A 14,784-nucleotide genomic window follows, 5' to 3' on the forward strand; every position below is an offset into this window, starting at 1 on the left:
CCTCAAATTATTTGGTATTTGGTTGGTGCGTGTGAACAATACGTTCGGAATGGAGTTGAATTGACCCACTGATAGATAGCTTACATTTGCAGCTGAAGTTGCTGCACTGATGATATTACAACTGACATGGTAGGCAAAATTCCTTATTCAATTTAAATTTGCAATCAACAGAAACTGAAGAAGAAGCCGTAAGTTTAATCCTAATGGATGCATAGCTGTTTGGAGAAAAGCCAATGGAGACATAACAAAGCACGATAAGTTATACACGGCAGAACGGTATGTGCTAGTAAGCACAGTCACCGATGGAAAACATATTTGAAAAGCCAATAGTAGCATGTGTCAATACATCTATCAATGAAATAGAACCACAGTCTGCGCCAGTACGAGTTTATCCAAAGTGCTGCAAGTAAACCCAAAATCACTGACACATAGGATGCTCCAAAACTCCATCTTAATGCCACCATGTCAATCACAGAATCGCCTTCATCTTCTCCTCCTCCTGTAGGTGTCGCTGGTGGTGCCAACGCGCTGCTGCATTTCCTCTTTATCATTGAGCCACAAAGAGCCGAATTACCTTTATAACTGCTGTCATCAAAGGTGGCAAACTGCTCTTTGTCCGGGATTGGGCCGGACAAATTGTTGTATGACACGTTGAAGTTTGATAAAAAGTTGAGCTCAGTTAGTTGAGGAATTCGGCCACTTAATTTGTTGCGGGAAAGGTCCAGGCTCTCTATCATTTTCAGATTGGAGAAGCTCTCTGGTATAGTGCCTGATAGTAAATTATTGGACAGATTAAGTGCACGAATATGTTGAAGATGCCCAATTTCCCATGGAATTTCTCCACTGAACTCATTGCTCGACAAATCCAGTCCAGCCATGTCGTCGAGATTGAGACCAATGAAAAATTCATATCTATACTTTGTCACAAATTCTACACCTACTGGTTGATCTAGTCCACCATGTAGTTCACCTGGCGGCAGCAGATGAAGAGTGGAATTGTAGTAAGTAGAAGCGGAATCACGATTAGACATAGCAAATTCATATTCAAATGAACCATCATCAATCGCTTCCCTCCCGAATGAGATGTTACCCAGGCATGAAGGTATCGGCCCATTAAGTCTGTTATGTGAAAGATCCATGATACCTAATTTTCTTAATTGGCACAACTGATTAGGAATACGTCCTTGTAGAGAATTCCCTCTCAAAAGAAGAAAATGCAAATTCGAAAGCTCATTGATCTGATGAGGAATCCTACCAAAAAATTTATTGTCCCTCAAATCGAGAGTCAATAATGTAGAGCTTCTAAGCAATGCAATTGGAATTAACCCATTAATTGCATTGTTATGCAGATAAATGTGCTTCACTGATGAAAGATTGGAGAGAGATACCATGGACCCAGACAAACCATTTTCGGAGATGTCTATAAACTCAAGACTTTCAAGATTGCCGAGCTGGACCGGAATACTACCTTGCAAATAATTTTCTGACATTAAAAGAAGCCAAAGGACTGAGAAGTTGCCAATCCAGTGGGGAATATCGCCGGATAACTTGTTGTTGGATACATCTAATACATCCAGCAAAGTGGAGCTCAACAAACCATCTGCCATTTTCCCACTGAAATGATTGTTGTTCAAACGTAATGAACTCAAATGAGTCAAGTTCATAAAATTGGGAAAAAGTTGGCCATAGAAATTGTTATTTGATAGGTCCAACGTTTCTAAGGAGAGGCAACTAGAGAATATAGATCGAGGTAATTCTCCTGAAAAATTATTTCTAGACAAATCCAAAGTAATTAGCTCTTTCATCTCACTGATTGAATAAGGAATATTACCTTCAAAACTATTTTTTGACACATCCAAATATATCAATTTCTGAAAGACAATACCCAAATTCTCTGGTAGCTTACCAGAAAAATTGTTAGTGGAAATATCTAGATGACGAAGCTTGTCGTATTTGGCATTGGGAAGTCGCGGAAGAATTCCCGAGAATGAGTTATTCCACAAAATCAAAACTTCTAATCCTGTGTTGTTTTGCAACAACCAAGTTGGGAAATTGCCAACCAACTGATTGTGAGAGAGATCAAGGAATTTTAAGTGGTGTTGGTGTAAAAGAAAACTACTATTGACATTTAAGTGGCAGTGAGATAATTGGAGAACCTTGAGAGGATATGTGGGGAGCCAGTTTTCGGTTTTCACTTGCAACATATCGTTTCCTGACGAGAGTACCAAGACCTCAAGCTTTGAATGATTAGCCAATGAATTTATTAAGAATGTTCCTTGGAAATCGATGAAAGAGAGATCCAAATATTCAAGTGATGTGAGGTTGGTCAAGACAGAAGGAAAGTTTCCACTTAACTGATTGTAAGAAATATCAAGAACTTTAAGATGGGTCAAGTTGTTGAGACACTGAGGAAGATGACCCTCAAAATTATTTGAGCTTAAATCCAACTCAAGAAGATTCTTCAAATTACATATTCCTAAAAGTGAAAATAAAAAGCTCAGATTTCATAAAACGAAAACTAATTATAGCACATTCAATCATAAACCCAATATAAGACTTATAAAACGGACATGAAATCAAATTGTCTAAGTATTTTGGTCAACATAAATAATAATAGAATGATATGAATTTATTTCTCATATAATATGATGTTGATTGCAAAAGCGTTTCAATTAATCTAACAATAAAAAAGAAAATAATAATAAAAATATAAAAGCAGTCAGCAATTCTTGCTCATCGTAATCCATTCAATAAGCGTTTCAGCAATTCTCGTTGTTTAAAATAATGATTTTCTACGGAAGAGTTTGTTGACTTCGTCTTTTTCGTTGGATATTGGTTTTCTAATCTCTAAATTTGTTGGATAATGTAAAGAGAAACTCATAATATATTGGTTGCTTTCTTAAACTTTATTTAATTTCGTCGAAGTACTTCGACCAACAAGTCACTGGGAAGTAGGAATTGTGTAATCAGTAATGCAAATATTGGGTGCGTTGGTATTGTTTTTATATGCTGTTTTTTATTTTTTGAATTTAGAAAATATTAGATACGTGTTCGGTAGATTGTTTCTGAATTTTTTTAAAAAATATAAAATTCATTCTACACATTTTAACAAAAGAAATGAGAAACAACTTTTTCTTATTTTCCTTATTTCCCAATACAATATTAAGTTCCAAAATGAAGAATTCTCTTTACCTCCTCCTGAAATAATAATAATATCAACATTATTATTATTATTATTATTATTCTTGTTGTTGTTGTTGTTGTTGTTGTTATTGTTGTTCTTGTACCCAAAGAATCAATTTCCCTCACAATAATCTTTTCTTTTTATATACATTATAATATTTATGTTTTTATATTAACTAAATCAAATATGTAGGGTTTATCATTTTTCTTTGAACAAAAAAAATAGAAAGATCACCTAATTTATTCTTAAAATTAAAATAATCAATATACATTGCTTAATCTTAAGTTTATGGAAATTATTCCAATAATAATTCTTTGAGACATTCTTACCAAACATATTTGTTTTCTCATTTTTGAGATTATTTTTAAAATGATACTGAACACATTTTTAAATTTTAAAAATAAATTTAAAAATAGCATTTTCATTTTTTTTGTGAAAACAACAATTAGAAAACAATATTGGGCTCTTATTTATCATGTTTCAACATAAAAACACAATGTAAATGGTTTAATATGGGTTTCTAGAGAATTTTTTATATTACTATTACTCAAATTCAATGCTTCCAAGCTTTTGAATTTAGCTAATCTTGCATCAAGAATTAATGAACATAAGGAAAAAAAAATTTATTCAGAACTATAAATATTGAAATAAAGATAAATATCATTGTTGATTTTTTTGTAAAAAAAGATTTAGAATTAAGAGAGAGTGAAAGAAATGAGCGGGTTATGTCGGAAATTGGTGATAGAGTATGTCAAGTACTAAACTTTGTATAGAAAGCAGTGCTTCTAATTTAAATTTGATCTAGTTTAAAGCAATTAAAAAATGCAAATATATTATCATCTTGATTAACATCTAAAACAATTTTTGTCATTGGAGGAAGTGAGTTGTTATATACCTTGAATTGTAGTTATCCCACAAGAATGAAGATCCAATGCTTTCAAATTTGGCAAATCTGCCAATCCTACATGCGCTAATAAAAAATGAAAATATTACATTTAAAGGTATTGTATGTGATCTGCACGTTTGAAGAATATTAATTCTTAATTTGCTTCTTATCTCAGATTCAATGGCTTACCTAGCGTTGTCAAATTTTGATTTAAGCTTAAATCCAACACTTGCAGGTTTGTCAAATTTGCTAATCCTATTAAAAAAAAACATAAATTTTGTCAATAATAGTTACATCACTCTCGTCTAAATTGTTTAATTAAAATAATATGATAAATATTAAATGAAAATTAATTGTGCAAATTGTTTAATTAAAAAAATTGCCTTCTAAAGAACTGTGTATATAATAATTATAACTCAAATCCAACGTTTCCAAGCTTTTTAATTTAGCTAATCCTGCACCAAGAAAGAAGAAAACTTTTATTAATCATCTTTGGAAAAAAAAAAAGAATTAAGATTAAGAAACAAATTTCAAAGTTAGATTAAATAATTGTAGTAATAAAGCTTATGATGATTAAGATATAATTAAATTGATCATATACTCAAAAATGATTTTATTTTATTTTATTTTTTAATTTTACTAAGAAATTAGAAAGTAAATTTTTGTCGTGTACCAATTATAGTCAAGTTTGTCAAGTTTTCCAGTCAAAAATTGCTTTTAATTTGACATTATACATATGTAAAAATTAAAGCCATAATAATATCACAAGGAATTTGGGTAGTGACTTGTTGCCGTGTACCTTGAAGTGTAGTTATTCCACAACTACCAAGATCCAATTCTTTCAGGTCTGTCAAAGATAATCCTATACCAACGAAAAGCAAACTATTACTTTTAAAATTATTGTAGAAGGTTGTGATTAGTGTGCTAACTTGGTAGTTATCTCAGTAGCCTACCTAGCCTTGTTAAAGAGCCACTAGTTATATTGCGGTTCCCGCTTAGATCCAACACTTGCAAGTATCTCAAATTTGCTAATCCTGCTTAGAAAACATTAATTTTGATCAAGACAATATAAATATATATTTTAATTAATAAATTAATTAAGTTGCCTGACATGTATATCTGCTGGCTTGAAACGTATATGTATACCTTGCTTGGTTCTGGAACCTTCAATCTTATTGTAACGAAGATTCAGAGTGGTAAGTGAAGTTAGTGTATTCAAATATGGTAATATGCTGTCGATGAAGAAATTAAAACCAAGATTTAAGATCTTTAGCTGCTTCAAACTCCCAAAGCTATCGTAAGCTGCAAATGCATATGAAGTGTTATTTTTAATTAGTCACTGACAAAATATTTATGGACGAGAAATAAATGTATACATATATACGGACCTCTATTCTCACAGAAGCCTGTAAACCCATTCCCAGGTAAGTCGAGCCTTTGCAATTCTTTGAAAGGATGAAACAATGACATATTCAGAAGCGAAGCCGAAGTTCCATCATAATAATTCAATCTCTTTGTATAATTGAGTGAGAGTTGCATCACGCGTCGTGTGGTGGCGTTGCACATAACTCCCTCCCAATCATCACAACAATCAGACGGCATTCCATCATCCTCACCAACCCATGAAGGAAGAATTTTGTCATCATATCCAATATCACTGACTAATGATATGAAGAAGCTCTTGATTTCCAACAGAGCAGTCCTCTCTGTTTCCAAGCATCCTTTGTATCCATGAATTTCATCCATCGATACAATAATCCAAATTAGTGACATTAATGAGAACTTAATACAGGAAGTACTTTCCATTGTAGAGCAACTTTTCATTTGGTTAAAATTAAATGTGCAATGAGCAACTTTCCATTGCAGAGCAATTTATACTAAAAGTTTATCGTAGGTCTTGCAATTTGATTGGCTGAAGACTTTTTTAAGACTTTCCAATACATTGCCATCTTTGAAGACTTGTAAGCACTTCATTAATACCCCGTGGAAAATATAGATAAAGTGATTGTAAACTATAAATTTTTGTAATAGTTTGATGGAGATAATCATAACTAATAAAAAAAAAGTTGACCGAGAGAATTTAAATAATTCAACCATATGTTTGGATTTCCATTGCATTATCAGTCAATCTATTAAATAATGTGTTTTGAGAAGAATTTGATTGGATGTTTGATAAGTTTAAATTAATTTATTAGAAAATCAATAATTAATCAACATAAATCTTCGTATATGTTTAGTTAGTGTGGCGTTGTCTGAAATGACAAAAAACATAAATGTTATTTGAAGCTCTTGTGACCCTTTGTGTTCATGCATTTGAATCAAAGCTGTACTAAAATCAAAGATATTGGGCATCCTTAATAAGGAAAGTTTCCATTGCTCTCAGTCTGCACTCTTCATTACTATTGCAATCACTTGAAATGACTAAAACAGAAATTTCGTATGAACTTGGGACAGCTGCACGGGTCCAATTTAAATGACAACTACGTGGAAAATAAAAATTTTGCATATATTATTACAACTACGTGGAAAATTAAAGTTGACTGACTTTCAAATTAAGCCAACAAACAAGTGGCCATCAACTCTTTTTCCACTAACAATTAGTGGCGACGGTCAATACTATAAAATAAAAGTTGACTAAGAATTTATGTAATTTAAGAGTATGATTGGCCTTTTATTGAATATTATGATTGGGTTTGCACTGAATTATCAAAAAATCTATTCAACGATTTATATTCTAAAATATTTAGTGAGTTTAGAAAATTATTTTATTAGATTTTTGTTAATTTTTTTTATTATTATTAGATGGCCAACAATTAATCAAGTAATTTTCCATATATATTTGATAATTTACTCATAAAAGCGTGGACTACATTCAAATGGCATTTTATATGATGTGTGATATATGTAGAGGTGAAATTTAAATAGGCTTAATTTTATAAATAAATACATATGTATTGCAGCATTCAATCATTGTGTTAAAGCGCCAATCACGGTGACCACCAAAACCTATGAATGATTAGTCCATCGAAACCCAATGTATGCTCAATTAATATTTCCTATCAAGATCAAATTTTTCGCTCTATTGCTTCAACAATCATGAGCATAAAAGCTCGATTTATACAAAAATTACGAATTTATGAAAAAAAAAAGTCACATTTATTATAATATGAAGTTTGATTGATTTTTAAAGATTGATTCAATCAATCTTAATGTTACTGGACAATCGATCTTAATGTTAATTCAAAATCAATCTTTATTTCGATGGGCACAGATAAAGATAATTAGTTTTGGTCTCTATAATGACTGACGAAGACTTGTAGGACCTGGACCAATGAGGAAAAACACTTTCAAATTAAGCCAACATACAAATGGTCGTCAATTCTATTTTTTACAAAAATTGATGGAGATAGTCAACTAATAAAATAAAAGTTGATTGAGATAATTTAAAGAATGTAGGCATAAGTTTGGCTTTTAAATTGTCAAATAATTTATTCCACTATTGATACTTAAAAAAGTGCTTTGGAATTAATAATTCAATAGGGTGTTTGATATATTGGAATTCGTGAAAATCAATAATCAACTATTTTTTATACATGTTTAGAAATTTATCCGGTGTGTATAGGGGCTTGTATATTTCACAATAAACATGAATTAGTACATCCATTGATTGACGTATAATTATAATCATATAATCAAACACGCACACTACAAGGCGACCTTCGATTGACGTATTCTGTGAACTAACCCGTGGGAGATGGAGGATGTCTTAACGTTATAAAAAAAAATTGATGAATAATATAGTTCCAGGCAGTGCTAAAACCATAATGTACGCCAGTATGAGTTTATCCAAAGTCACCGGCTACACCAATATCATTGTGACATAGTAACATTCTTGTCCCATTGAGTGAGAGTTGCATCACCCGTCGTGTGGTGGCGTTGCACTCAACTCCCTCCCAGTCATCACAACAATCAGACGGCATTCCATCATCAACCCATGAAGTAAGAATAACGTCTTCATATTCCCTATCACTGATTGATATAAAGAAGCTCTTGAGTTCCAACAGAGCAGTCCTCTCTGTTTGCAAGCATGCTTTGTCTCCATGCATTTCATTCATCAAAATAATAATCCATATTAGTGAAATTAATGAGAACTTGACAAAGGAAGTACTTTCCATTGCAAAGCAACTTTTCAATTGGTTAATATAAAATTTGCAACGAGGAAACTTCGATATTTATACTAAACATTTATCATCATGGACCTTGCAATTTGATTGGCTGAAGATTTCCAACCACCCAACCTAACGAAAATGAAACATCTTAGAGATATCAAGTAATAAAAATACTTGATTATCTTATTTTTGTTTTAGAGGGTTATTAAAGACAAAACATTGTCAATACATTATAACATCGCTATCTTGAAGTCTTTGTCTTTTAGTGAAGACTTGTAAGCTTGAAATTACATATATATTGCAACATCGACCCAGGAGAAAAAGAACTTCACTAATACTCCGTGAAAAATAAAATTAAAGTTCACTGACTCTCGAATTACGCCAACAAACAAGCGAGTGCAAACTATATTTTCTCCAACAGTTTGATGGAGATAGTCGTAACTAATAAAATAAAAGTTGTGTGAAAGAGTTTAAATAATTTATCCGTATATTTGGGATTACATTGGATTATCAGTTAATCTATTAAATAATATGTTTTGTAAAGAATTTGATTGGATGTTTGATAAGTTTAATTTAGTAGTTTAATTACTCATAAAAGTGTGATGTACTCTAAAATGACAAACACATAAATGTTATTTGAAGCTTTTGTGACCCTTCATGTTCATGCATTTGAATCAAAGCTATTAAAATCAAATATATTGATAAACCTTAATAAGGAAATTAAGTTTCGATTGCTCTCAATCTGCAACTCGACTACTATTACAATCACTTGAAATGACAAAAACAGAAATTTCATATGAACTTGGGACAGATGTACACGGGTTCAATTTAGCTAATTTCCCATATATTTACAACTACGTACGGGGAAAATTAAAGCTGATTGACTTTCAAATTAAGCAACAAACAAGTGGCTGTCTACTATTTTTCCTCTACCAATTGATGGAGACCGCCGATGCTATAAAACAAAAATTGATTAAGAATTTAGATAAGGAAAATTATCAACTGTCCGTCTTAAGTTTATCATTTATTCATTTTTCGCCTTAAGTTTACAATTCGTATTAGTCATCTACTAAAAAGATAGAATTACACTTATGAAATGACAATACATAAATAAATACAAATGGCAATAGTGGTAATTTTGTATGAATTTTTCTATTCTTTTGGCGGTTGGTTGATACAAATTAAAAACATAAGAAGAAAAATAAATAAATTCAATCTTTTTAGTATTTCTGATAGTAGGTTAAACCAAAGGAGGAGGGCTTTATAATTTCCCTTTAAATAATTTAAGGGTGTGATTGCGTTTCTATTGAATTGTACGCTTGGATTTGCATTGAATTATCAAAAAATCTATGCAAGCATCGAATTGTAATGACTGACGAAGACTTATAAGGCTTGGACCAATGAAGAAAAATGCTTCATTAATGCTCCGTGGAAAACAAGCCAGCTTGGAAGCAGTTGATCGGATGGTCAACAGTTGATTGAGATAGTCAACTAATAAAATAAAAGTTAGTTGAGATAATTTTAATAATTTAAGCGTCGTTTGGGTTTCAAATATCAAATAATTTATTCCAGTATTGAGAAGAGTTGAATTCCGTTATTTTATTGAGAAGAGATCCATCGCTCCCTCCCAATTATCACAGCAATCAGACGACATTCCTTCATCACCGTCAAACCATGAACTAAGAGCTTCGTCATCGTATCCAATATCACTGCTGCTGATATGAAGAAGCTTTTGATTTCTAACAGAGCAGTCCTCTCAGTTTCCAAGCAAGCTTTGCATCCATGCATTTCATCCAAAACGACAATCCAAAGTAGTGAGGTTAATGAGAACTTAATGAAGGAAGTACTTCCATTGCAAAACAGCTTTTTATTTGGCTAAAGTTAAATGTGAATTAAATATCTTTGACTGGTGATATACATATATTCAGAGATTTGAAGTGCTCAAACCAAAAACAAATAAAAATATAAAAATATTATTATAAAAAAATTGATGAATAATATAGTTCCAGGAAGTGCTAATATGGCTCTTTGAACTCTCTTTACAGTATTGGTAGAAATTTATCCGATGTGTACAAGGGCTTGTATATTTTGCAATAAAATATACGAGCCAATATGAATTTCTTTCTTTCTTTCTCTCTCTTTTTTTTTTTAAGTTTCTCTCTCTTTTTTTTTTTAAGAAACATGAATTGGTTCGTCCATCAATTAATAATAAAACCATAATGTACACCGGTATGAGTTTATCTAAAATCACCGGCCACACCAATATCATTGTGACATAGGAAGCGATGAGGAAATTTACGAAATATTTATTAAACCATAGTCTACGCCAGTAAGATGGAATTAGCATTCAATGATCATAGACTTTCTGCAATTTCATTGACTTGTGATCAGGGAGTCCTTATTCTACAATAATTATAATCAAACACGCACACTGCAAGGCAACCTTCAATTGACGTATTCTGTCAACTAACTGGGGACAGGGGTCATAAAAGGGTACGTGAGAGAAAGCACGAGTCTATGCACAGTTCCGGTTTTGCTAGTTGATGGAACATGGAGGATGTGTGTTAACGTTAACCAATAGTCAAGTTTATGAACACAACCAAGTAATCGTATCATCAATCAGAACCACATTCGACGCACGACTAGTAAATATCATAATTGAGTTTGAGGACCACAACCGCACAGTGAAAGAATTTGAATGAAGGAAAAGTAAAAGAAAAGGAAAAGGAAAAGAGGGGAATGCTAAAGAAAAATAAGTTGATTCATCAGTTATTCAATATGACAATTGCACACAAATTTTGGATGTTTTTAGCCTCCATGTGAATCAAAATAATTAATAGAGACTATCCCGCGTGTCACATGTAACTAACTTTGGCGCCATCTTGAGCTACTTCTGTTAAGGTCTTCACTCCATAGTCTTAAGAACACAATGCACAATCAATTCTTCAGATTCATATGGCAAATGAATTACTCATAAAAGAAAGATAAAGTAAACTATGGCCTGGTACTGTCGTTTTATGCGTTCTAGTGGTGTTGTAGTATAAACAGTACTCGTTTTTCTATCTTGGTGGTTTCTTGATTGTGTTCAAATATCAATACTCGGAGACAGATAGAGGAAAGCTAAAGAAAAATAAGCTAATTCATCACTAACATAATATGACAATTGCACGCAACTTTTGGATGTTTTTAGTCACTGAAATTTTTAACATTAATGATTAATTACAAGTATGTGAATGAAAACTTATAAACAAATTTTGTTTACAGGAAAAATGTAACTGTGAAAGAAAGTAAAAGAGAGCAGAGAGACTAAAACCAGAGGATTTCATTCGTCATTTCATAACTATATTCCTAGTGCAACTGCGCAAGGTTGAGCATTCAAAGTCCATAATTCTAAATCAAAATCACCAACAGACACCTGTACATGAAATACTCAGGCCTTTACTCTGGACTTAAGACCGCATGTCTGAGAAATTCGTCAGATTCATGTAGCAAATGAATTGCACAAGGAGGCATAAAAATTAGTATATTTTTCAAGGACCCAGCTTGAAAGCAATGAACTAAAAATTAATACATAAAAGTTCAATTACACGTAAAGAAGGATAATAGTAAACTATGGCCTAGCAAGATGACGGATGAAAGAAAACCATGGCCAGCGCCAATACGAATTCAACCAAAGGATTCATCTTAATTGCAGATTCATCTTCGTCTTCTCCTCGATTGGATGTTATTGCTGGATTTTCCTATGTTCTGGTGCAAGTCTTATTAATTGTTGGACCACAAAGACCGAGATTATAACTCTTTTCATCAAACCTGCCAAATTGTTTTTTGTCTGGGATCAGACCGGACAAGTTCTTATATGACTCGTTAAAGTTGGATAAATAGTTGATTATTGATCAGAAGATCACTAATCAGAAAATTTTTCATTTATGTTTGTGTAAATTATTCATAAAAGTATGGTCTACTCTGAAATTACAAAAATAAACATAATAAATTTGAATAAAGGAAAGGAAAATGAGAAGCAAAACAGAGGAATGCTAAGGATAAATAAGCTGATTCATCAGTAACTCAATATGGCGATTGCACACAACTTTTGGATGTTTTTAGCCTCTGAAATTTCAATATGAATGATACATTACAAATATGTGAAGCAAAACTTAGAAACCAATTTTTGCTTACAGAGAAAATGTTAAAAAACAAATAATGATAAAAGAGTGCAGAGAAACTAAAAACAGAGGATTTCACGGATCATAATTTATAAGTGATATTCCTAGTGCAAGGCTGAACATAAATCTTAGGTGTGCGAATCAAGATCATTAACGAAGAGATCACGCGTGTCCCATGTAACTAACTTTGGCGTGATGTAGGATGGTTGCATAGAATGAGTAGGGTATCTTTCAAATGTCATAACTTGGGCTACAAGTGTAACTAACAACGACGATGCTCAAGTTTGGTTATCGTCGATGACTGCGGATTGATGTTCGTAGCTCCTCCTATATCAAGGAAATGTCATAATTACTTTCCAAACATAAGAAATACAACTATTTTATGTGATATGATTCACAATAAATATTTATCCCATAGCTTATAACTCTCGAATCCATTATTTGTAAATAAAAATTACCCTAATACTCTCAAAACCATCAATTGCACCTTATGCTCAAAATTTCATATTCCAGCTCAATAATTAAATTTCCATATCCTATAATACTAATAAATCAGCCACATTATCGCCAATCTCATTATTAGCCATGAACTACCCAAACATAATATATAACAATAAGCTATTTACATACCGAATTGAGGAAATAGTGAGCGCTACACATTTTGGCTCTAATGCCTTGGTGCCCTTGTGCACCTAAAATGATCCACCAATTACTAAAATTAGCTTGGGACTGACTACACCCATTTGTTGGGAACCCTAACTATAAATAAAGTACACTAATCTTTGAATTATTTTCATTTTCATGTAAATGCAATTTCAGGTAAAGATAAAATGATAGAAATCTTACTTCATTTGGTAAGAAATTCAACTTGAAAGCTTGAATCCCTTCCCTCTCACTGAAATCCTTTCTCTACACTTCCTACATTTAAATTCCTCTCCAATGAATTTCCAAATGAACTTAGGGATAAAAATACTCTAGAATGACTCTCGAATCCAAGTTGTGCAAGACCAAACTCAATTTTGGAAAAATCCTAAATCATGAAAATTTTCCCATTGTCTTCCTCTCATGCCCGTGAGCTTTTGCAAAGCAATGGTAAGTGCTTTCTTTTTTAATTCGCTTTATATATAAAACTTATTTTATTTTTTTGTTTATGGGCTTTTGAAATATCCATTTAGGCCCAATTAAAGAAAATTAATTTATATACATTCGTATTCATAAGTTATTATTAATAACTTGTATATACAAGTCAGGGCAGTACGCAAATTTACTGAATACAGAGTAAAGTTGTACTTTAATTGGTGAACTCTGAAGGCACCAATTATAACATCCATTTCTAGCATATATATATATATATATATATATATATCATGGAAATCTGACATGCTTATACAGATCACATACAGGATTCAGAGATGAAGGGCAGCAAAGATTGATAATTTTTGTTTTCCCCAATCACCTTGAACAGAGTGAGAAGAAACCATTATTTCTATATGTGCAGTTCTTCCATCCTATTGTTATTTAATGGTTGTTAAATATATATTTGCAACCAACAGAAACTGCAGAAGAAACAGTAAGTCTAATTTTAACGAAACCGCTCGAAGGAACTTCAAAACATGAGCATAGTTTTAGAACCAAATTAAGAATTTTAGCAAACACATACACTGATACATAGCAGTTTGCAGAAAAGCTAACGGAATACGTAACACAGCATGACAAGTTATACTCGCAGACCCGTAGGAACTTACTACAATGGCCTAGCACAATCACCGATAGAATGCATATTTGAAGAGCCAATAGTAGCATGTGTCAATACATTCATCAATGAAATAGAACCACCGTCTACGCCAATAGGAGTTTATCCAAAGGACTGCAAACAAACCCAAAATAACTGTCACAAAGGACGCGCCAAAACTCCATTTTAATGCCACCATATCAATCATCGAATCGTCTTCTTCTTCTTCTGCTCCTTCTGTTGGTGTTGCTGGTGGTTTTAATGCACTGCTGCATTTCTTCCTTATCAAGGAACCACAAAGCTCTGCTTCTACTGTTTGATTTATTGAGGCATGTGGTTCAGTGGGCGGTTGAAGATTAAGAGTAGAATTGTAGAAAGTAGTAGCAATAGAATCGATGTAGAAACCCTGATACGCTGTGTATTCATCAAGCAAACCATAGTCATACAAATAATAATTAGTTCATTCTCTCCAGAATGACACGTTACCCAAGCATGAAGGTATTGACCCACTAAATATGTTATTTGAAAGATCCATGATACGTAATTTTGCTAACTGGCACAATTCATTAGGAATATGTCCTTGTAGAGAATTCCCTCTTAAAAGAAGAACATGCAAATTCGAAAGCTCATTGATCTGATAAGGAATCCTA

At 32.4% G+C, this 14,784-nt stretch overlaps 2 protein-coding genes and 1 long non-coding RNA gene across 35 annotated transcripts in view; 1 reads left to right on the top strand and 2 right to left on the bottom strand.

The window, feature by feature from the left end:
- The window catches only part of LOC127903677 (protein REDUCED CHLOROPLAST COVERAGE 3-like), a 63,496-nt gene that overhangs the window by 23,589 nt on the left and 25,123 nt on the right, over positions 1-14,784 (top strand). The window lies entirely within an intron of this gene.
- The window catches only part of LOC107178904 (receptor-like protein 14), a 132,503-nt gene continuing 117,829 nt past the window's right edge, over positions 111-14,784 (bottom strand). For 17 of the 31 annotated variants that reach the window (XM_052444078.1, XM_052444076.1, XM_052444085.1 and 14 more), the window contains one exon: positions 111-2,476. In XM_052444078.1, the coding sequence (XP_052300038.1) occupies positions 297-2,476 (2,180 nt within the window). In that variant the 3' untranslated portion in view covers positions 111-296. Of the gene's footprint in view, positions 2,477-4,079; positions 4,155-4,259; positions 4,326-4,453; positions 4,526-4,869; positions 4,933-5,023; positions 5,105-5,216; positions 5,373-5,458; positions 5,928-14,784 lie in introns of those variants that run through there. The other 14 variants (XM_052444102.1, XM_052444092.1, XM_052444084.1 and 11 more) reach the window with 8 other exon arrangements.
- LOC127903683 (uncharacterized) lies at positions 11,574-13,472 on the bottom strand. The gene is made up of 3 exons (XR_008056416.1): positions 13,249-13,472; positions 13,033-13,094; positions 11,574-12,729 (listed from the first exon to the last, which is right to left on the bottom strand). It is a non-coding gene; the product is annotated as an uncharacterized LOC127903683 (long non-coding RNA).

Source organism: Citrus sinensis, chromosome 7 (assembly GCF_022201045.2).
Source record: "Citrus sinensis cultivar Valencia sweet orange chromosome 7, DVS_A1.0, whole genome shotgun sequence".
NCBI lineage: Eukaryota > Viridiplantae > Streptophyta > Magnoliopsida > Sapindales > Rutaceae > Citrus > Citrus sinensis.